Source organism: Corvus moneduloides, chromosome 3 (genome assembly GCF_009650955.1).
Source record: "Corvus moneduloides isolate bCorMon1 chromosome 3, bCorMon1.pri, whole genome shotgun sequence".
Classification (NCBI taxonomy): domain Eukaryota; kingdom Metazoa; phylum Chordata; class Aves; order Passeriformes; family Corvidae; genus Corvus; species Corvus moneduloides.
In genome coordinates, this window is record NC_045478.1 from 113,916,826 (window position 1) to 113,941,918 (window position 25,093).

The 25,093-nt window shown below is 37.6% G+C and overlaps 1 protein-coding gene across 1 annotated transcript in view; it reads left to right on the forward strand.

Annotated features, from left to right (window-relative positions):
* KIF16B (kinesin family member 16B) overlaps window positions 1-25,093 on the forward strand; it is a 171,806-nt gene that overhangs the window by 37,218 nt on the left and 109,495 nt on the right. The window contains 2 exon segments of the mRNA XM_032103634.1: window positions 1,712-1,777; window positions 5,459-5,518. Coding sequence (XP_031959525.1) covers window positions 1,712-1,777; window positions 5,459-5,518 — 126 coding nt within the window.

The window sequence follows — 25,093 nt, forward strand, 5'->3', positions numbered from 1 at the left end:
AGCAGATTACCTCTTTTAACATAAGGGGGAAAAATTGTCATCCCAAAGCTTTTACATTTCTCATAATATAATCTGGGCTGGATTGCAGTGTGCTGTGGAACAGGTAGTCAACACAGCATAAGGAGACTGAGCTGGAACATACCTTCTGAGTCTATCCTGATAGACTGAAGAGGTACTTTGTGTAGTATCTTAAAAGAAGTATAAGGTTTAAAGTATTTAAGATGTGTAAATATGAAAATGTAGGAGTATTAATGGATTTAAACAATACATTTTTTTTGTGTTTGGCTGCACAGTACATTAGAGGCACATAGCATGCTAAATATGTAAAAATATTTTCAGTGGTAGTGTAAGAAAACAAAAATCATGCTCTGCTTCACTTTTCCATGATTCTCTTTCTTGCTATGTCAGTATGATCTCCTATAAACATTCACTGTGCAAGCTCAGTTAAGTTTAGTTTCTCCTGTGTTGCCAGGATGGTGAAACTAAAGTAGCAGTAAAGTATATCCAATTGGCTTGGGCCAGTTGTCTCTTCTACATAATGTCATTCGGGACTGCTAGATTTCATACTTGAACAAATATAATTTGGAAGTATCTGAGGTAATACTTCAGATTTGTTTCTAGAACTATGTAATTCTGTTTTAGAAGGGCAATGTGAAATGTCAGTTCAGCATGGACTATTGTTAGTAGAAGGGTAGGACTTCAAGTAGATTTCATGCTATAAAAAATTTGCTGAAAAGAGGGATGGGAACCACTGTTGGAAGCAAAAATGGGTATTGTAGATGACTGAAGCAGAGGACTCTGCTTTGTTACAAACAATTAAAAAACTCTTTATGGTCTTGAATTACTTGTGTTTCTTTAATATTCTTTAGGAGGGGAAAATTAGTTTATTTTCAAATTATGGTTTGATTTAGAGTTAGCAAAATAGATGTAACTTGGACCCCCTTGAAGTGTGAATGCTTTGACCTAATTTCAAGCTGTAAAATAGTGGTTATTGCAAAATAAATCTGGTTCAGTGGTAGGATGTGGTAGATGGCTGTGTGGGAGACAATAGAGAACTTGCTTAGGTTAATTAAATTTGTGATGGTTGGTAAAACAGCAGGTGGTGTGTTATGTATGCATAGTAGTATAAATCTCTGCATAATTTCTTTTGTGGTTTTCCTTTGTATTACCAGAACACTGTATTACAAATGCTTCTGTACATCAGAAGATACTGATTACCAAAATGTGGTGCTGGATTCAGTGTAGAAGGTCATGTACAATGAGTACTGCCTGTGCGTTTGTTGTTTAGTAATTTTGCTCTTTTAAGGCTAATTACGTTAATATATAGTTACACAAGATAAGCAGTATACGTACTTATTAAAGCAAAATGGATAACTATTTATGCATAATAAATTTTCATGTTTAGTAGAAATATAATGAAGGTTGTATTAGGAGTTACCTGTTATAAATGTGTCTGGTTTCGATGCCTCCGTGTGTGTGACCATGTGTATGTAGCTAGGGAAAACAGTACTCTCAAACCAATTTGTATTTGAAGTATCTGCTTTGACAGGATTTTGATTATTCTGTTTACGGTATTTCAAGGTAAAATGATATATATTAAAGGAGTTTATGCTAAAGAATCAGAAAAGTTGAACTGTTGCATTTCATTTGGTTCCCCCAGAAGTTGTTACTGTTTTCATTTTGAATTTACGTTTACTTTTTACGATTTTAGATTGCACTCTTGGATTCTCCGACAGCTTTAAGTATGGAAGAAAAGCTTCAGCAGAATGAGGCAAGGGTGAGTTATAATTTCATAAAGCAGTTTTTAAACTCAGAAAAAGAAAGGTGGGTGGTCTGGATGCAGGAGTGTTCATAATTTTCAGGAATTTTTTTAATGCACAACTAAATTTTGACCCACCAGCAGCATTGCCTTGATGCTTTAAAAAAAAAAAAAGTGTGGGAATTAGTAATTTTGTTATCCTACTAATATAATGTTATAACTAAGAACAAAATATATCTTTGATATTTATGTAGCAGTTCTGTTTAACGGAAAAACTTTTTCCCTGACCAGCTTGCCTTACTAAAAAAGTATGTTTGTAAATAGACTAGAGAGGGAAAAGCCACTAAATCGCAGTAATGAGTAGCACGTAATCCCAGTAACAAAATAGTCAGTGTGTAGAAAAAAACAGCAAAAGATTTATGGGGAGAATGGTCAACTCTTCTATGCTTTCAAGTAATTTGTAACTTGTGTGGGGTAGGTTTTTAGAAAATTTCAGTATTTAAATCTGGTGTGTACAAACATGTTTGGAGAGGGTCTGAGTTCTAGGTGTCCTTCACAGTGTGCTTCTCATCAAGTTGTTTTAATAATCCAGCCAAGTGTAGAGGCTGGAAAAAAATTCCAGACAGTTTGGATAACTCACAGCATCCAGAAGAATCTAGATATAATGGTACTATAATTTCTCTGACTAGCAATCTTTCATTCTTTATTGTATCATTCATTCTATATTAATTCTTTTCTATATATTAGCTTGCTTTCAAAGCTGTTGCAGATTGGTTTAAAAAAAGAGTAATAGTCTTACTTTGGAAGAGGCAAGAGGGAAGTATTTGGAATTACTCAACTACACGGCAGCAGATACTTAGTTCTGAATACTGTCAAAAGATGCCAATCAAATATAGATACGATGCCTTTAAAAAAGGGGCTCCTTAACTGGTTTAAATGGTAGAGTTTACACTGGTGCTGCTTGGACCTTTAGAATTAGAAAATTAAAGTTGTGCTTTGATAATCCTGTTTTATTTATATCCTTAGTTTTATTTTTGAGTACAAACAAAAAGCTTTTATCTAAGAGTACCTGAGTAATATAAATTGCTGACTATAGGCTAATTAGAATATGTTATTCATGCTCTGACAGTAACCACTGCTTATCCTCTCAGAAGTGTTGGCCCCGCTGTGTGGGGTGTATGTCAGCCTCATTAAAAGGTTATGTGATTACTATTCATGATAATTACAATAGACATAATTACAGAAAATTCTTAATAGATGTTGCAGTGGTTATAGCTTTTTTATAATTGAATGAGTGCAATAACTAATTCATTTGTATAGACTTAAAGACTTTATCACCATATTTATATTACCTGACAAGTATATGGTGACTTTCTTTAGTTGATTTTCCTTATATAAGAATAATTTGGAGTTGTTTAATGTAAAAAGGTTTCATTTTTAAAACTAAATTTAAAATGGTGTTTCCAAGCAATACGAATTGTTCTGGTATGGTGAATAGACCTGTGATAGACTTTCTTTAAACTTTTGAAATTTATTTTGTTTTAATATTCCAGTTAGCAGCACTAGGAATTATAGTGGTGCATTGAAAAGTATGCTTACTTGTCTTTGTTGAAATCTTGAGATGCAGGTAGAGATGAGAGAAGTTTCTATAGTTCTTATGGATTAATTTGGAGCTGATCTGCAAAGACAAAAAAAGTAGCTGCAGGTGGCAAGTGGGGAGATGTTTGGAGCAACTGCATCGAAGACTTCTTTCTTTGTACAATGGCATTATATGAAAGTTAACTTACACGGTGGACAACTGTGTGATTAGGAAATGAAGGACAAATCCGTAGCATTCTGTTGGCCTGACCTCAGTTTGGGGGAAGGTCATGGAGTGGGTCATCTTGAGTCCAGTCACACAGCATGTACAGAATAACCAGGGGAATTGGGCCCCATCAGCGTGAGTTTAGGAAAAGCGGATCCTGCTTGACCAACATCATCTCCTTCTACGAGAGGATGACCTGGTTTGTGGATGAGGAAAAGGCTGTGAATATTGTTTACCTGGACTTTACAAAAGCCTTTGACACTGTCTTCCACAGCATTCTCTTGGAGGAACTGTCTGCTCCTGGCTTGCACAGGTGCATTGTTTCAGAAAACTGTCTGGATGGCTGAGCCAAGAAAGTGGTGGAGTTAAATCCAGTTGGCAGCCAGTCACCAGTGGTGTTCCCCAGGGCTCAATATTTGGACTAGTCCTGTTTAATATCTTTGTTGATGATCTGGGTGAGGGGAACAAGTGCACCCTCAGTCGCGTTGCAGATGGCACTAAGGTGTGTGGGAGTGTTGATCTGCTGGAGAGTAAGAAGGCTCTGCAGAGAGCTCTGGACAGGCTGGATTGATGGGCTGAGGCCAATGGCATGGGGTTCAATAAGGTGAAGTGGGGTCCTGCCCTTGGCTCGCAATAACCCCAGGCAGCACCACGGCCGGGGGGAAAAGGGACTGGAAAGTGGCTCAGTGGAAGAGGACCTGGGAGTGCTGGTTGACAGCAGCTAAACATGAGTGAGCATGTGCCCAGGTAGCCAAGAAAGCCAATAGCACCTGGCCTGTATCAGCAATAGTGTGGCCAGCAGGACCAGGGAAATGATTCTTCCTCTGTACTTGGCACTAGTGAGGCCACACCTCGAGTGCTGTGTTCAGTTCTGATCCCCTCACATCAAAAATGACATTGAGGTGCTAGAGTGAGTCCAGAGAAGGACAATGGAGTTGGGGAAGTGTCTGGAGCAGAAGTATGAGGGAGGAGTCGCTGAGGGAGCTGTGGTTGTTTAACCTGGAAGAAAGAAGGCTCAGGGTGACCTCCCTTTCTACAACTACCTGAAAGGAGGTTGTAGCCATGTGGGGGTCAGTTTTATCAGACATAAAAAGTGACGGGACGAGAGGAAATGGCCTCAGGTTGCTTCAGGGGAGGTTTAGATTGGATATTAGGAAAAATTTCTTAATGGAAAGGGTTGTCAAGCATTGTAAAAAGCTGCCCAGGGAAGGGATTGATTCACCATCCCTAGAGATATTTAAAAGACCTATAAATGTGGCTCTTCAGAGGGATGTGGTTCAGTAGTGGCTTGGCAGTGCTGGGTTAACAGTTGGACTTGATGATCTTAAGGTTTTTTCTAACCTAAATGATTCTATACCCAGTGCTCTCCCTGTCTGTAATCCCTTTGCAAGCATCTTCTCACTTCTGTGCTGATGACAATGACGTGGGTAGTTTCTAAGTTGCAGCAAACTTTGCTCTGGTTCTCCCTGAAGGCTACTGGCTGCCTTTCCCTCTGCATGCTGTCCTCTGGAGGGGATTTTTGCCTGAGCATGCCTACCTGTACCATGGAAAAGGAGCTGTCCTGTTATAGCTGAGGGATCAGTCTGTGGCAGTAGACTTTGTAGGATTGAAGCACTTTATGAAACTATTTTAAAGTAGACAATTATTTGAAGTAATTATCCCTGACTTTCATTTCATCTTACAGTGTAAATAAGTATTTTGTGTTTTGAGGGAGAAGTGTTGTAGGTAAGGCAACTTACTGCAGGAGCGTCAATGCTCTTCTAAATGCCTAAGTATTAAACTTCACCAAGAATTGCACAAATACTTAGTACTTCTCTGAGTACTAAGTATGAGAATGCATTTATCAAGAACTTTGCAAGAGATGTGATTTTTTCAATATTTATTTTCTTTCATAGGTACAAGAACTGACCAAAGAGTGGACTAACAAGTGGAATGAAACTCAAGATATTCTGAAAGTAAGGCAACTAAATAAATTTTCCTCTTGGCATTTGACCTAGCCTTAGTATTTTTCCTTAAAAGTTCTTTTTCTAAGTCATCTTCTTTGGCTCAGCTCTTTCTAGTATTCACCATAGTGACCCCACAGTGCAAAACAGCTTCTCTCTAAAAAATCTTTAAATTGCTGAATGTTTTTATTGAGTTACAAGTGCAGAAAGCCTGGGCCACGGACAAGTGGATCTCTCATATCCTTGATATTTGTGTTGTATCAACAAGATGTGTGAATAATCACTTTTTATCTTACATTGGGTATCTCAGTGGATGTGGTGCATAGTAGATATGGATTTTCCATTGTCCTGGTGAGATGTTGTATTGGTATTCAGTGCACAATCAGGTGGTAGTCTGAGGTTATGTTTTATGGGCTGCTTGATGATTCCATTCATATGTACAAGCACACATGTGCATGCACACACACACAAAGGAATAATTCCCACAATTTCTTTTTCATCATGTTAACTGATATTTTTGTTGCCAAATGTTTTAACTGTTCTGTTAAATAAAAATTTTGAAAACAAAGCTTAAGCTTTCATGATTTGCTGAACATAACTTGTTTGTGGTGCAATTCAAGCAAGCATTTAGAAGTAATTTTTTAATTCTACTTATCACTGATCTGAAACTTGATTTTTCTTGCATCACTTTTTGATTTCGTAAATTTTTTTCTTCAAGTCCACCACTGTCTTTGATCTGACTTCCACATGAGTTGAATGGCTCCTTGCTTAAAAATAAAAATAAAGCACAAATCGCAGCGAGAATGGAGCAGGATTGGTAACTACTTAGCAGTTGGCATGACAGAACGAACTGTTTAATGTCTATCTAGATACTGAACTGGGAAATATCAATTGCGTATTCATCAGAGATGTTTTGGGTACAACTTTATGTTATTTCTGTTATTTTGAAGCATCTATACATGCATAAAACTGTGTTAATCCTCTCTTTATTCATGTATGGATTGGGAAGTCCATGGTCATATGCAGAATTTGTGAATTTTGGTCAATTGTGGAAGTGAACATTATGTCACAAATGGGAAATTTTGAAAGCTGTATGTTGGAAATGCACTGATTCCTGCACAGAAATTACAAAATCATTAGCTGTATGTAATACATAGCTGAATACATAGCTGTAAGTAACAAATGCATATTTCCTTTGTTTATATGTATTGTTAACTGAACAATACATATAAGTAAGGGAAAGCTGCATTTGTTACATACTTGAATCTAAAGGACTTAAATGCAGAAGCTGTAATTTCTGATTTTCTGGTACTGAGCTTTTTATAGCTTAATTCATGCAGCTTCTGTATGAACTGCACTCTCATGGGATGACATTTGAGTGTATGCCTATAGCTTGTATTCCCTTTTTTGGTTAAAGGCAGTTGATTAAACTTTCTTTGTCCCAAATCCCCTGAAAATCTGCAAAAGATTTCTTAGTTGTACTGTTTTATTTTACATCATTTCACTGAAGGTATCCATATTTTTATTCACTTCTTGTTTAATGATTTGTGAAATCACTGACAGCATATGAGTGGGAAAGGGCTTTTTGGAAGTTTGCCAGGCTGAGTCACTGGAAAGCAGATTTTAAACTTTAGAGAGCAGTGGTGTTTTTTCTTATGGATTCTCTGTGAGTTCACTGGGGTTTTTGTTTTGTCATTGACATCCCTCCCTTGCACGCAGAGACCGTACATGTTGTAATTTGTAAAAACAGATTGTCTTGGCACTCTGAGAAGTGAGACCATCTTTATATGTCCACCTCACTGAAGTCACACCTGCCACTTTCCCCATGCCATAATTCAGTAACTTTCAGGACATTGTTCATTAAGGTACTTAGAACTTCCTGTTTGTATTATATTTAAAATCTTCTTTCCCTTGCCTCCCTTTGGCTTTGCTGTCCTGAGATAGTTGCTGCTTTCCAATTCCTGCCCTGCAGCAGGCTTGGAAAATTAAAAACCATTTGCTTTTCAATTTCTAAGACTTTTTGCTCCAAATCTTAGGCATATGCCTGTGAGATGCAAGTGCACTTGTTTGTAGCTGAATGGGATTCCCTACTTTATTGTATGTAGTTACGCTTTTTTGTACTAAGTTCTAAATATTAAAGTTCACATGATTTTGAATTGTTCTCACAGGCTGATGGGAAAATCTGTTAATGTTTAAATCCAAAGTAGTTGAAAGGATTTTGCATAAGCCTTGTAAAATACAAGTAAGAATCACAGGGCATGCTGATGTCTTCTACTAGATCAATAGATATTGCTGGAAAAAGTTACCTGGCTTTCACTGAATACAGTGCTTTCGTCGGGGAAAGGTGCCTGACAAATGATGTTTTGTAGGGAAGATGTTCCTTAAACTTGTTCACCCTTGCCAGTTATTTTAAACCATGTTTAAAATTAGACCAGCAGCATCTAAATGCTACCTTGAAAATAATTCATAGAGAATGGAAAATACTATCCAGCTGGAGAGTACCAAAGAAGAGAAAATACCATGTGAAGGCAAGTTTTTGTTAAAAAGTACTTGGCAGCTTAAAATTCAATTATTCTAGTCAGCACTGTACCATATGTGCACCTGACGTGCATCCCAGTATTCTTCCTTATTTCTGTTGGTAGCTTTTATTCCCCTTTGACATTTGTGCGTAGTTCACGTGAAGTTACTTTTTCCCATCACAGTGCGCATCTTTAGACTGAGTATGTTGAACTATCTTATCTGTAAATGTCAGTTTAGGATTTGGGGCAGTGTGCAGTGGCTGAATGCCACTATCAGCTGTGAATATCTTGTATAGTCCTTCATTCTGTAGTTGACAGATTGGACACATCTTGGGCTGGGGATGGTAGTGCTGATAGTGTGCTTTTCTTTTGTGCTTTTGGAAGAATCCTTTTGGAGGGTGACCATCTGGCTTCCTCTGGAGTCTGAATTATTGTCAACTCACACCTGAAGCCCAGATCTTCTCATTTTCTGTATTCAAAGCTTAGGACACTGCATACATCAGGGTTTAAATTTGTGCTGGTTCTGTATGAAGGATTCTTTATTGCGTAGCATGGCAGGTTCTTGGTGTTGATTTGCCTGAAGTGCCAAGTGTTGTTTCCAGTAGCGATGATTGTTTTCATCCTTAACCTTCTCACTGTAATACAAAGTGACACTCTAACCTTACTTAGTATTACAATCTGTCACCTGTCCTTGTTTTTAATAAAAGCAAGGATATTTTAATGCTTAATAAATTTAATAAAAATGTGGATGATGCTTCACCATTGGGTAAAATATGGCATCAGAACCCAAAATGATAGTGTTTGGTTTTAAGTCCACAGGCTTTGGGTTATTTCTTTAAATGTCACCAAAGGATTGCACCTCACAGAACAGTGTTGCTTCACATTGCTTCTCTGTCTTCAGGTGTCTTGCTGCCTCAGCACTTAACTGTAGCATTTTGCTTTCATCTCAAGCTCATTGGATCTTTGTGTGAATTTGTTTTTTGCCTGCTCCTAATGTTCTTCCATACACATTCCCAAAAAGAAGAGGAGGAGAGAAGAAATCCTGTTTGGTCTTTTCCTTAGTTTAGTCCTTTTTGTATGGTTCTGCTGAGGATCAATCATGGGGCCTAAGATGTTAGGGTAATCTATCCAACTTTGGATTTTTCTCTTGCCTTGAGGCTTTAATTGGTACAAAACTTCTTTTGATGTGGCTGCTTTATTTGACTGCATATGTTGTCATTCTTCTAGAGATATTTCTTCTTTTAGTGTCACCTTTTTTTTGTCATCCTTTGTGCATGTTTCAATTTCTTTCTCCAGCCTTTAGCAGCTTTTATATTAATCCTTTTAAAATATGTACTCCTTTATATAGTTCTCTGCTGGTTTTTCTTCCCAACTTTCTTTGAAATTTCTTTTCCCTTTTTCTGTTTGTGTAGAAATTGGTATGACTTTGAGCTTTTGCCTTTTTGCTGTATGTCATTTGTAGCTAGTGTAAAGGTATTTAAATGCTCTTTTAAAATTATTTTTAGTTTGAAGTAGATTTAAAGTTCCTTTTTATTTCCTTATCCTGTTGTTTGATTCTAATCATGTCATTGGCTTTGTATGTTGGTGGTCAACTGATGTCAAAGGATGCAGAGAGATCTATCTTCAGAGTCTGTTAAAGGACAGGGTTTTTTTTCCCTGTGTGTGTCTAATTCTTGTGATCAATAGTTTAACTAGTCACTGCTTCAACTGGTTTTGTCCTGTTGGATTTAGTGACACAACCTCACTTGCATCAATAATACTGATTCTGCTGCAGTGCTTCACCACATGGTGTGTAAATATCTTATTGAACACTGTTTATTGATGTTTTATTTGACTATTCTTTTTTGTGCTGCTTGGTTGACTACTGCTTAGTAGTACATGTTTATGCCTTAACAATGGTTGTTCCTACATGAGGAAGAAAACTGTATGAAAACTGCTTATCTTCAAGCATTAATATTGACTGTTTGTTTATATCATGCCTCTTTTTGGGGGAGATGAAATACCCTTGACTTGCCATGATGAATAAATACTGACTAATACCAAACAATTATTTTGGTGGACTTACTCATCTAAGCAGGGGAATTTCTTTCTTTAGGAATCTTGGCTATATGCAGCAAAGACACTAGGAGACCAAAACGCAAAGTGGTTGTCTTGCTCTTTACGAGGTGTAGATTAGGGTGTCAGAAGCAAATATATTTTATTTTAATAATTTGCTTTCCATGGTGGCTTGCATACCATAGTGAACTCTGTCAAGAGCAGTTTGTTGTGTTCTATGTAAACGCTGCATTTGTCTACACTTATTTACATTTCCAGATAATCTTTAAACCACAGTTGCTGAATGGTATTTAAATGCTATTGTCTTGGTTCTTCTGCCTGAAATGCTGGGCATACGTCACCATTTTGCTGTTTTATGCCTTCTTGTTACTACCTATTGACGGTTACTACCTTATAACTGTGACCCAGTTGTCTGCATTTCCTCTTCCCACTTGTGTTGTGTTCTACCCCAGTATGTTGCCCTTTGATGAGCATTTGTTTTCTTCATTCTTTCATGTTATTGTTTTAACAAGCTCAGTCCTCAGGTGAGAAGTTCTCTCAATTAGCACCTTCTGCTTTCGCCTAAAATTCTAGTGTCTATTTGCACTTTTTATGGCTGTAGGGTAGAGGAGTTGTATAAGCTCTTGGGCTCCTGAAAAACAAACTGTAGAACTTCTAAAAAGTATACAGGCTTTAATCCTGTCCTTAAAAAGTGCATGTGAGTTTTAAAGACTTCTGGTCATATGCCCGTGGAGAACAAGTTCTAAAATTGGTTCTATTTACAGGTCAAATAATAAAAGGGGAATTACAAGACTGGTGTGCATTTGTATATAAAACAACGTCTACATGATACTGTATTTAAACTGTTTGCAGCTTTGGCATATGTGTTTATTTATATGTTTGGCAGGAATTGTTTCTAAGGTTTTTTTTCGTATTTCAGTAAGTGAATAATTTTTGTCAACTTGTTGCTAGTTAGACATATTGGTGTTGCATTTTGGTTATAATGTCTGTTGTTTGCTGTTTGAAACATATCTGTGTACTTTTAAAGGGCGAATTACGTCTGTACTTTGATTTGAACAGATCTTATTTGATATTTTATAACTACTTCTGTTTGTCATCTGTTTGTATTAGAAAACTCTCATTGCATGCTTCCAGTTTTTGTTTCCTTTCTACAAGCTATATCATCTGCTTGAATTTTTAAGAGGTTTAAAAATCTCTGCAAAATTAACACAGGATTGCACAGCTATGGGTCTGGCAGAAAGAATTTAAGTCAGATGTTGCTGATGAATTTGTTTTCTTTTAGAAAAGTTGGTAGAATAAATAGAGTAGCAACTGTGTTCCTAGGGATGTTGGCTTTCTCAACAATTGTTTGCCCTCCAACAATTATGTAATAGATGTTCATTTATCAAACGGAATTCATATGGAAAGGAAAAGCGCACATTCACATTAAGTAGTCTCTTATTAACATATTATGTTTAATAGAGTTGCCTTCAGCTGGCTTGTGAGTGTTGTGTAAAGGAAAAGATATTATGAAAGTTTTAAGAGGGCTGATGTTAATTATTCTTGTTTATCTTAGTCAGTAATCATACAGTAAATGAAAATAGCATCTTTTCTCTGGAAGCCTGTTTAACTGTGGTTTTGATTTCTTGCACTAGATGTCACTGCAGATACAAAAATCAGGTTCTTCTGCATGCTTAATTTGGATTTAATTCAGAAATTTTAAGGGAAAATGATTTGCAGTGTCTTGAATTTCATTGCTGTTTGCATCCACTGAGGTAAGTTTATGAGAATGCCAAAACATTGCTTTAGGTGCAAGTCCTGAACAACCTGAGTAACTGTTCTGACAAAAATACTTCTGAACAACAATTCACAGTTGCTATGCACTGTAAAGGGATTATATGCATTATGATTTATTGCAATTATTTTTCAGTGCATTTTTCAATCCTCTTTTTCAACTGACAGTATATCTAGAATGTTTGGCAAACTTAGCTAAAGCCTTTAAGATATATTTGTTTTCTCAACTTTGTATCCTTGGTATTTTAGAGATATAAAAGATCAGTTTCTAAGAGAGGCAGTATCTTTTATTTTACCAGGTAATACAGTTGAGAAAGCAAACAGGCTTTTGGACATAGCAGTCTTTCACGAGGCCACTTCTGCTAATTACTTTCTCTGGATATTGCAGTTGAAACACCAGTGGCAGTGATATGCAGTTCCTATTTATAACTGCTTCTTTTAACATTTTTCTCTTGCTTAATCACTTCTGTAGATTTATAATTGAGTTTCAGTACGTTAAAATTTAGTAAGTTTGTTGTGTTTTTTCCATCTTTTTTTAAGAAAGTTGTCTGATAACAAGGGAATTTTTACATTCTTGGTCTTTTTACATTATTTACCCACATCTTCTGCCTCCTGAGCAGTGACAAGTAATATCAAGCTTAGCTCTCAGTTTTATTAGAGTTTGTTTTCTTATACGTGGCCTTGTGCATTATGTATTTATTTCCGAAGTGAAGCAGTTACTAGCAGTGGTTGTAGTTTATAACATCATCTATTCTTGTGAGAAGATTTCTCCTTTGCAATTTGAGTTTGGACAGAGATTATCCAAGTATGACTTGTTTTACCTTACAGAGACATTGTTTTTTCATACTATATGACTGAACAGATGTCATTGTTAAGTGATGATTATTACTTTACCTAATAATCCTTCTTTCTTCAGTCTGGTAAGTATACCTAGTTTAATGCAAATGGAGAAGAAAGAAAAGATAATTGAGAGAATTTTTTATAAAAGCAAACAGATAGAAACTTTTTAAGGGGTTATATGGTTGTCCTGAGATACAAATTGCTTTTTCTTCAGAAGAGTGGCTCTCATTGCTTTTCGCTCACCAATGATTTTTTTCAGTGCTTTGTCCATCTCAGCCTTGGCTTGCTGTTGTCAGAGCATGAAAAAAGTACTGAATTGGGAACTGGTGCTACTCATCTACCGTAGCTCTTTTCCTACTAGAAGCAGTATTGAAAGGGTCCCAGCCACCTGAGGAATGCTGAGAGCACCAGTGAAAAGTAGATTACAAAAGGAATAATTGTCTGCTTTCAAGTCTTTCTGCCACCTGTGTTCATCTGATTAAGAAATCTCTGTTTTTGCTTGCAGATGGTATAGCTGCTTGTGATGCCTTTGTGGTGGACTGACCACTTTTAACTTTCAGTTTCTGCTAGAAAGTTGTGATCAAGCGATGCCTAATGCTATTAATTGTTTTTTTATTTCAGTTTTAAGCTGTTTTTTTTCACTTGAAAACAGCTGGGCCATAAGAGAAGCACAACTGGGGACTACAGTTTCTGAGCTCACCAACTACTGATTAAGCCAGGGTTGAATAGTTTGGTTGATAAGGGTGTGCATTCCAAAAGAGGCCCTCCAGTGTCTAGGAGTAACCATACTGCCAAATATTTCACTGCCCTCCTCCTTCCAAGTGGGGCCCTGCATTTGTAGATTATCCAGGCCATGCTTAGCTTTAATGCATCCGTAGATCTTGTAGGCTGTTTTCAAATGAAAGGGAGTCAAACAGAATTAGTTGCTTTTGAAATCCTTTCTACAGCTCAGATGACACTTGTTCAACAATTCCTCCTTTTGGAATTTGGTCTGCTTTCCTATTAATTATCTTGTGCCAGGAAGGTTGTCTGAATTGAAAGCAGTGGAAGCTCCTGGAAGAAGAAATACATCCTAAAAAACGTTTCTCCTAAAGGATCAGCAGAGAAGTATTAAGAAAGAGAGAGACAAAATGTAAATTTCTCTTTGGATTTGGCTATGGGATGGGAAAAGAAGCATTACAACATCAAGAGTTTAGATGAACCCCAAATTTATATCTGCCTCACAAAGGAGCAGTTTCTAATGACAGTGTGATATGAAATGCTGGAACCATTTTATTCTGCTGATGTTTTTAGCAGTATATTTAGGAGTTTATTGCTGTGGGATTCTGATAGCTTTGAGTGCATGGTACTGTTGTGCACCTGACTTCACATCTTGATTGACAGCTGGGCATTGATCTCAATTCGTACAGTCACACTGCTGCAGCAGTGCAGCTGGAGCCATGTACTTGTTCTCTGTGCTTCCCAGCTACAGAGATGGTATTTTTAATGAAATCCACTAAGAGGTGTCTTAAACACAGGTGGCAGCACAGACTGACTGTTGCAACCAGTCAAGAATGTGCATCTAACTATGCATATTCCTCTGCAAAAGTCTTTGCTGTTGTGTTGCTAGTCCTGAAGTCTGTTTTTTCTCCTTGGTGGTTGTTGCTTGCTAGTATGCATAGTCCTTCTTCTTCCTCCAATTTCTTTCAATAGCATGGGTTACATGTTGATCTGGAGGAAGAAACTCACAGATTTAGTGGAATCTATTACTTTAGGTTCAATCTCTACAGAAGTAGAGGTGAATATCTAGGTAAATAGTAAACAGAACTCTAGATGAAAGAAACAATTCTCCCATTGCCAAGTAACACGCAAACCCCAAAATAGCTTTTAAAATTAATAAATGTATCTGCTATGAGCCTAGTTTTTTTTCCCCTCTACAATTCCTTGACTCATTTATCATCCAGCTTTAGGAAAAAATGAGGTAGGAGTCCTGTAGCTAATGGTCCACTGCTTTCTCGATTCATTCCCAGAATAAAGTGTATGAAATGGATTATTTACAGGTTCTGTAGAAAATATGTTATCATATAATTAAAGGCTGTTTCGTAATGCATATGGAAGGAGAGATGAATGAAAATAGCCTGTCTCTTTGTCTTCCAGCCAGGCCTTTTCCCCTTTTTAGATATCAGCATGAAGAATACTGAGGGTGGAATTGCTGTCTCCTAGCTGGGAGGTATAATATCTCCTGCTCGGAAGCATCAGTAATGGCAAGAAAAGTCTTGTTCTTTGCCCCAGATGTCAGTGTTGCTATATGTAGACTTGGCCTTTGAGGCTAGTGTGTGCTCAGTGTGTTCACACATAGGAAACTCTGAAGCCTCCTCCACTTAAGACAAACCAAATTTGCTCTGGGTGCCTTACTTCTTGAAACGGAAGAAAAGTTTTCTCTTAGCCCAGGCTAGCAGGGACAGGAACCAGCATGGAAAATAGCAGCTTTAATGGTTTTAAGTTTTATAAGCCAGTGGAAAACAGGATTTTACAGGCTAGTGTCCAGGAACCTCTACTTACAATTAGCCAAATCCTGCAGTTCTATTCAGGTGATTTTTCTCAGATGTCAGAAGTAGTTCTGTCTGTACAAAGTCTGAAGTGTCAAGGACCAGGCATTTCAGCTTAAGTTGGTCATTGGAATTTCGGGAATAAAGGCCAAACTTCTGAAAAATAACTTTGAATCTGCCAAGGCTTCTGATGGAAACCCTTGCAGCACATTAAATGTAGAGATGTTTTGGGGTGCCACCACGATAGTAGGGTTTCTGTGTATTAGTAGCCATCTCTATGTCAGCAGTGAGCTTGTCGCAATCTGTTCCGAGAGGGAAAGAGAAATAATGAAGAATATAGAAGGTAAGCTGACCTCATGGGACTAAGAACTGCTCCTGTACTTTCCTTATTCTTTGAAGGAATTGCATCATTAATTTTCCATCATTTTAGCTTCACTGTCTTAGCAGTTGTTCATTTAAGCAGTTCTGCATCTGCCTTTTTGACTGATGTTCATTGCAGAGAGCTATTGATGCCTTTCTGGGCTGCTGCAGGAGCACCTGCACTTTCACAGTAAGCTGCTCACAACAAAACTGCAGTTTTCTGATATTGCTTGTTGCAGACTCTTTAATGGCTTTTCTTTTCTTGCTTGATGAGAGTGCTACAATCTAATGCTCTGGGAGATGGGCAAAAATCTGCTTAGGAAGTTTCTGTGATGGTGGTTTTCTTTGTGGTTTTGGATAGTAGAAGTTTCTTTGTCTCAGAAGAATAAAGTGTCTTACTTCTACTGAACTTTTTGTTTTAATTGCACTGAAACCAGTACAGCCAACAGTATAGTGTTAGTTCTTTGTTCCATTATCTAGAAAGAGAAGACATAGTAAGAATTTGTGCCTTATCCAACATCTATATGCACAAGGAAATCAATATCCCCTTTCATAATTGATGGTTATATAAATAATTAATATTGCCTATAAAGGAAGAGCATTATTTTTAATTTTCAAAAGCGTTTTATCGAAGTCCCAGGATAGTCCCAAACGTAACTTTGGCATGTGCACAAATTATAAAACATACCCCTTCACTGATGGTGTGTTCCATATCTCCTCCGCTCTTTGCATTGCCTCCCAAATAGCATGTACTACTTTGAAGGCTAGTGATTCAAAATTTATTTTGTTATTCCAAAAGCCATACCTGTATCAGACTGAAATAAAACATGGGATAGAAATTTGATTTTGTATATGCAGGTTTATAAAAACCAAAAGAAGCTTTTTAAACAGACACCCCATAAGAAGAGGAGCAGCTTCACTGATACAATACAGAGCAAAAAAGCTTTTCCTAGTTTAATGTGTGGGATGTCACTTCAATGGGAATCTCAGACATTTCAGAGTTGTTTTCTTGGAACAATTTTTTTTTTTTTAAATCCTGGAATCATCTTGTCAGTCACAATTAGACACAATCGAATCTTTTTCAGCTGTGTTTTGTCTTAGCTGATCTGATACTGGTTATGGTAAGTATTTTTAAGGGAGCCAGCTTATAGAACAAGAAGGGTGTTCATGTAACCAATTTTCATCCAAAACATAGCAAGCTAAATACTCAGCTGTGCTTATTCCTCCACCTTTTAAGGAGATGTTACTAGTAAACCCACAGCAGATTGCCATCTTTTGAAATACTTTTTTACTCCTCTCCTACCTCTTGTTCTTCTTGTCCATACAGTAAATATTTTCTCATACTTTGAAGTGAAATTTTCTTGTTCCTCTTTTAGTTCTTTGAGCAGTATTATGCATAGAGAAATCTTTTTCCATTTTCAACCTTCTTATCAATAACTTTCCTAATGCTGGCATTTCTAGTGTTTCTTGACATCCATTTTCAGTATTTTCTTATATTGGGAGGTTACTGTGTATATGCTAGTTGTCTGGAAAACTATTGATGAAGTCTGTCTTCTAGATGGCAGTGCTACATTCAAAAGTAAGGAGTGGGTCTGTTCCATCTTTTCAGCCTTTAGTACTTTAACCCCTCAATGCAAGCATGAAAAGCTCTTGTCCACAGAAATCAGATGGGTTACCTGGTGTGCAACAAACCAATAATTACACACTAGAGAGAGACATTGAACATTTATTTCAGAGTTGAACAAGCCTGGGTGCCTGGTAGTATTCCACAAATCAAGCACATCAGCTATCCGAACTTTTTACTATTTATACATTTTAGCAAACAAATGAATTAGTGTATATTGGCTACAAGTCACCTAGTTCTCTTATTAATTGGTATTCTCTCTTCTGTTGATTAATGATTCTCTCACTTCCCATGTGAATTAGTCTGCATACTCAAGCTTTCTCTTCTTTTGAGTCTGTGGATTTCTTGGGTTGGTGGTTGTGATCTGCCCCTGTCGAAATAACCTGTTGCCCAGTCGAAGCTGATTTCAGCACAATTGGTGAGTTGGGTTTATTAGTTTCTTTCTCGTCTTGGAAGTTCTGCCATATGTTCTTGTGACCCATATATTCTTCATTCTCTGGGTCCACTATCAGTGTTACTTCTGTCTTCCCAAGGTTTGTTAACTTCCCCCTAGGTCTGAGATCACTGAAGCATGTCCAGCCTTAAACCTTAACAAGGCAATTTTACCAGTGAGAACTTTGTTTTTCTAACACCTGGACATCACTTAGAACTTGTTTGCTGCTCTCTGATTTAGGGATTACATCTCCTTTCTTGTTGATTAGGCTTGAAAGTGTAACAAAGATCAAACATTAAAGAACATCCTTTTTTAAGAAAATTTTCCACATTCCACATTTTGCAACACTCTGAACGTATCTCTGTTGTTTCCAGATAATTTGTCTGCCTCTTGCAGGTTTTTCCAGTTGGTCCATAGAAAGATTGCTTTATTATGCAGAATTTTTTCTTCTGGTACACTTAGGTGTTGTAGCGGGTTGGGTTTGTAACCGGGCAGAAACACCAATTTAGTGTAGTGGTTTGGTCCAAAATACTCATTACTGTTTACCTTCTGTGAGATAAGGATTAGGAGAAATGCAAAGCAGGCACCAAACTTGAAAGAATATAAAGAAGTTTATTAACAGACCTAAAAGAAGAAAAAAAAATCATACCACACCTTCAGAACACTTCTCCTCCCCTCACCTTTCTCCCTTCTCCCAGTGACAATGTAAAAAGACAACCCTAGAGGTGGTCAGTCTGTTTACCACTTCCATAATAACCTTGTTCAGTCCATTTAGGAAGAGGAGTCTCTCTTGCCCATGCTATGAAAACATTATCACAACAAGACAGCCACCCAGATTGGTTCTCTGCTCGCATGTGAGTCCCTTCCCTGACTTGCAGCTTTTCCCACAACTGCTTTTGAGGGTCCACTCTTGAAATTAGTGGGGTAAAATTTTAAGGTTGAGCCGTTCAGAAATAAAAGTTCTCTTCACCCATCTCTGGGAGCATTTCATCTCTAAGAACGGAGGCCCTTCTCCTTCCCTGGGAGCGGAGCAAAGGGTCTTCCTATCTTCATCTTTAGGACTATCTCTGGGAGCATCTCTAGGAACTGAGGTTTTCTCCTTTCCCATTTGGAGCAAAAGTCCTCGCCTCTTCCATCTCTCCCTGTTCAAGCTTTTAATGAAATTACAGCTGCTTCAGCATCTGCCTATCTCAGTACAGGTGCTTTTGCTCACAAGTACAAGCTGAATGCTCCATCCCCCATTTCATGCCTGCATGAAATTACAACGGGTATTCTGATACATCATAGCTTTACAACAGAATTTCAGCTTTAAGCATCTCCTCTTTCTCTTCCCTCAGGTTTTCAGCTCTTCACAGCACTAAAAGGGTTAATCTCACCTAGGCCTTGCAGCTGGAATGTTGCTTATCACTGTCGGTCACATGACCTCTGCCAGACAGCGGTGCAGCTTTAGCTGAATCTTGGCCGCAGTGGGGGAAGGGGGGGGGGGGAGAGCCAAGCTGCTCCCGCTGCCCACAGCAGAGCTGTGGGGGGTTCTGCGGGTGGAACAGGTCCATCGGCTCCAGGATGGTCGTGGCCCGGCCTGACCTGGCCCGAGCAGGGCCTGGGCTGGGCCCGCTGGCCCGCACACGGGGCCCGCAGCCACCTGTCCCAGCACCGGAAACGAGAGAGAGAGAGAGAGACTCTGCCTCAGAGTTTCCTATTCTTAAGTGTGCATCACGGAGGCGGTTAGAACTTTAAGTGGCTTAAAGAATTGTCCATATTCAAACTGGCCATCTGATAGGTCCTGTCAGGTCACAGAGGAAGCTGTAAGCACCCCTTTGCAAGAATATCACTTCCGGGACTATGCTTGCTAACCCATGACATGTGTTTTTCCCTCTGAGTATGAAAATGTTACTGAGACCTAGTACAGACAATACTGAACCCCTACAATCTAATGTAACTTAATATCCTTCTGTTTCCACTACAATCTTCCCAGAAGGACATAAAAATACCTTGTCAGCAGTGATTGACTCATCCAATAAGAGTCTTGTTAAAGAGAGTGCAGATTCAGTTTTATTTGTTGGAGGGTAATGTGCTAGTGTTTCAGGTTATCCCTATTTTAGGTACTGAAGTATCAGTTTGTGCTTGAGGATATTTTAGGTGTCTAATTCCCATTTGTTTTGAAGTGGCTTTGGCTGTATGAATATCGTAAAAACACAGGGTTTAGACAGAATTCTATGGGGCACTTATTTTTTGCTTTTCCCAAGCACAACTTCTTTCTCTGTGAAAGAAGTCTCATTGTTTTGCAGGAACTTTTTCAGCAAAAGACTTGTAGTTTCAGGCAGCTTCTGGCCTAGTAATAGTTCACCCATGAATATCAGCATTTCTACATCTGGAGTTTTTGCCCTTATGTAAATACAGAAAACATAGTTAAGACTAATTAATCCACAATGGACTAGACAAAAACTTAATCATCTTCAAAATGTCAACTTCTGTAGAACTTTTTGTTAAATATTCACGTTTAATTTCTTTCAAAGTCCTATTTGTAACATTTGGAAAAACTTGCTGAATTAAATTACCAGATTTTCTCTATGGTATATGTCTGTTAAAAAGTATCTTCCGGTACAGACGCTGCTCTAAACCCTTGATTGTCAAAGGTTGCAAGTTTATTTTTGTTTTAAACTGTTGTTCATTGCCCCTTGTTCTTATTTTGTTGCTGTGTTCACAGAGCATAAGGAAACAAATCTGAGATAGGTTATATTTCAAAATGTAACAGTTTCAACTTCTTTGTAGCAATCCAAAGGTGCTCAGACCTTTAATTATCTGAAGAAGCAGTTTGATGCTATAAGAAGTGAAATTGGTTTCTTACCTGCTCTTGGAAGCTTCACAGCATCCTCCTTCATTTGCATTCCTGAGCTCAGGCTACAGTATCAGACTTACACTTTTGACTGGATAAGGGCGTGGTCAAGCACAAGGGTTTGACAAGGTGATGGATGAGGCTCTGTTCTAGTTGGTGTCCTATGAAGGTCCCTTTCAACCCGAATGCTTCTATGATTCTACAAGAGTTGGGCAAAAAAGCTGCTGACGTGACTCATGAAAAGAACATATTTGAATCTTCCTAAAAACGATAATTTGTCTGTCTTGGGTTTTTTCCAGTTGAATGTGGAGATGTTTGTTTTCAAACAGAATTTCCGGTCAAGGGAAACAATCCAAAATCCCATCTTCCAGGCATCATACAAAGTTTGATTGCTATAAGGAACAAGATCAGCTATCCAGAAACTTAAAAAAACCTGATCAGGATTCCCGATTGTGCATTATGTTTTGCATGAAGGAATGGCATGTCCATAGTTGTCTGGGTTGTTTGCTTTTTTTTTGGTTCTTTGCTTGTTTGTGTTTTGTGTGTGTGGTCTGTTTATTTTTTCCCCAGTGGGATCTGCCTGTCATTTGTGCTTCTGCAGCTTCTGTGGGTGACAGCTTTTTGATGAGAACTCAGAAAACTAGACTTCGAAATACTGATATGCTAATTGATCTGCAGCATTTGTTAATTTACTAATTATGTGCTGCAAGGATACTCAAAATTTTGGGGAAAACAGTAAATTTTATACTCAGGCAGACTATCACATAACCAAAAATTATCTGTGTGAAAAACGAGGAGCATATAGTTTCAATTTTCTGGTGTTCATTTGAGTTGTTAATTGGCCCTTATAAGAAAGCACAGATCCATTTGTCTTTTTGCTTGCATACCCCAACTTTGCAAGGAAGGCTTTTTCCACTGAGAAGTGCAACCGATAATGTGGTAAGTATGAAGTCCTGCTTTTGAGCAGCTGAAATGTAGGTGTTTGAAATGCCCAGCTGATTTACAGTAGTCTGCCTGCCGTTTGCCTCTGTTAACAGTCTTTAATTACGTGATCACCTCGCTGTCTCTTACTATTTCTTTCTCTGGTTTCGGTCAGTGGAGGGATGGCTGTAAAATGCATCGTGGACTTGTGGAAGGAAGGAGTCCATGGTCTGATTGACCTTGATGGGTTCCAGAGTAACAGTCTGTCCTGGGTTGCAGTGTATTCTATTACCATCTTCATGAGCTGTTGAAATCAGGTGGGGCAGTGTTTCCTTGCCTCCTCCCCCCAGACTATCTTTCTGTTAACGGTCCATCATTGTCCTGCCTCATGATTCCCTCTGGACTATCTTCTGTTAATGAGCCTAATCAACACTTGGCCTCATGACTCATTACCCCATTGTGAGATGCTCCACCCAGGGGGAGGAACCAAGCATCCCATTGTGGATATAATCTGAGATGCTGAACACCAGAGACAACCCTTCCCACTGGATTTCCAGAGGAAAGGAGCTACACAGCCACCGCTGGACCTTCTGAGGAAGAGCAGACCCTTTTTTTCTACAGGATCACTGCTTCAGAGGACTGCAGCCACCATTCTACCAGACTGCTACCACCACTCTGCCTAACAGGGACTCAGGTTGTATCTTGACTCTGTCAGTTTGAAACAGTGTTGTCTTTTAGGGTTTTTTTTCCTTTTCTTTAATTTCCCCATTAAATTGTTATTCTGACTTGGTGCCTCCCACTAGTTTGTTTTCAAACTAGTACGCAGTCACATATAGGGAACGTAACAAAAAGGCAAAGGAGAATTTTAAGGTTAAGATTCTGTTAACCAATGGAAATTGTATCTTACTGTATCCCTAACCCAGGGAAATTTGAGAGGGATTCCTCCTGAGGAACTTTCTTTTGGCCATTTTCCTTTAAAGTTGCTAGTCTCTTAAGATCTAAATAGATTAGCTGAATTTAAGACAGTCATTAATACTCTTAATTGGAATATGTCTGGGAGAGATTTTGGTTATATTTGGTTTTATGTTTAAATCTCTGTAGTTTTGTCTAAGTTTATAAGCTGCTTTACGCAGTAAATCTAAAAGTTTTCTCTATTATTAAAATAACATATTTAAAAGTTTAATTTCATAGATTGCTTTTGGTAAAGCAATATCAAAGTTTGTCCTGGTTTCAACAAGTAGCTTTTGTTTACCAGTGATCTTGTTGGTCTTAATACACCTGTCACCTTGTTTTCATTAGGAAAGGATGTATTGTACATGTTAGATTCAAGGTTACTTCAGTGTCACATAGTCCTTGTTGGCAGCATTTTTGAAAGAGATTTTTAATGTGCTCCTGATAGTTTATGATAATGAAGCATTTAAATGAATATTTCAAATGCCTAGTCTGCTTTTTGTTCAAATGGTTAGATTTAGATCCACTGTGAGGTCTTACTTAACTTCTGAAAATCCGAAACTTGGTGTCCTGAATGCCTCAAAGGTTTAGGATTGAAAGAGGGGATTTGCTCTCCATCTGTTATGGCTGGTGATATTCACTTGCCAGTCATTATAAGTCATTGAAAAGTGCTCTATTTTACACCATATCTGTGCATTAATCCTTTATTTTGAGGTCATTTACATACTGGAATTAATCACCTCCAGTAGATCTACAGTTTTGAGGTGCAGTAGTACCTCTCAGTAGTCACTGAGTATTCAGGTGAGACACAAGGCTGCCATAATACACAGCATTTGCACACTCCTTTTTTCAAATGTCAGTATAGTTATAAAAATAACACAAAGTTTTTCCACTGAAGAAGAACTTGCCTCATTTCTTACAGTATGTAAGTATAACAAACGCCATACCTCCTTTGGAGAACATGACTTCCTCTTTTATTGTTTTATATTAGCTGAGAAAAAGTATTTCCCTGAACATTTTTCTCAGAATGCAAAAAAGGTGACAGCTATCGAAGTTAAGGTTCACGTCAGTTAGCAAAATGCAATGGTCAGTGGTTGCTTCTTGAGCGTTGGGTAGATTGCTTTGCATTTTTTCCCTAAAAGTACAGCAGGTTTGCATCTTTCAAGGAAACGTTATTTTCTGTTAGTTGTTGGCAAAGCTGTGCTGGTTTACTTTCATTGACTCAATGGGCCCTACATTTAAAAAATACTCAAATGTGGGAAAACGGCAATCTGCTAAGAATGCCATAATGTCTCGTAGTCTGGATTACATAGTACAGTGCAAGAGATTCCTCCCTTCTGAATTTTTCCATTCAATTTTTGCTGAACATACCAAAAAAGGTGATGGGAACTTTACCCTTCAGTCTATATTTGGGATGTCTGTCTTAGCTATGAAATATGATTTCAGTATTCTTGTTTTTTGTTAGATATGATAATTCTTTTGACCTTGGTCTTAGGGGCTGATGCCAGATTATAGATATCTCAGTATAGGTTGCTTTTATTTAGTTTATTTTTAAAGGACACTTCCCTGTGATTCATATGGTACCTATTTCCTCTGACTATATTTCTGGATTTATACTCTTTTCATCTTGAGTTTTTCCCTTAGTTTGTGTTTATTTTCTTTTTCGACCTACCTTTTTAAAGGTAGGTGTGATCTTGTTTGGCATCTGTACATGTGGTTCATTATTGTGCATAATTAAAATTGAGGTCCTTGTATGCTGAAGCATGTGGTGTCCTCTTATGTTGTTCTTTAAAGGAGTTTAATTACTGTATTGACCTGTTGCAAGTTAGAATGACTTGTTCATTTCTATTTCATTATTAAAATTGTGAAATGAACTGTAGTTTCATTACATGTAAGTAAAGGACATGGACATTTCCTGTGTATCTTCTGGCTTTCAATCATTTTACTAGAAATGCTTCCATGTAGAGAGTTCGGGCCAATTGACAGTATACTATGTATAATTATACAGTTTTTATAGCTGTATTTTTATATGCTAATTTTGTATAGTTTTAATGGTAGGATTGGAGTATAATTTTAGATGAGATATATTTTACTGGAATTAGAATTAAGGGAAGATGTTTTGATAAGAAAAGTTCCGTTTCCTCAGCTGAGTTTACCTGCTTTACAAAAGAATAGTATCAACAATCCTAGTCACTTTATGATGAACAACCAGCTGCTAATGCTTTTTGTGCCAGCTTAACACACCAATTATTTTATGCTTTGGGTAAACAAAATCAAACTGATAGTTTTTAAAGGGCACTTTATCCTATCTTTTTGTAACATCCTCAAATGTTTGCCTTGAGATCAAATTGAATATATTTTTTGTGATTTCTGCCCTTTTAATAGGCCTTTAATTTGCATTAAAGTATCATGTAAGTGCAACTTTTATTTTCTGTAACTGACCTAGTTAAACCTAGCACATAATGTCTGGGAAAGAAGGTAAGGTGATTATACCTTCATCAATTTCCAGAAGAGTAATCATAAACTCTGTTCTCAAAATAAAATGAATGAAAAATAATTTGCTAAAATATTACCTTGTGTAACTAAACATTTAAAGCTAAATGCAAATGTTAAATTCAGAACTGTTATTCTGACTTATATTTGTTATGCTGAAGTGAATTGTGGAAGGACTCAAAAACTTGACTGATACTGCCTTCTGAATGGCTTATATTTGCTGGACTAGTGAGGAAAATTTAATTTGAAAGAAA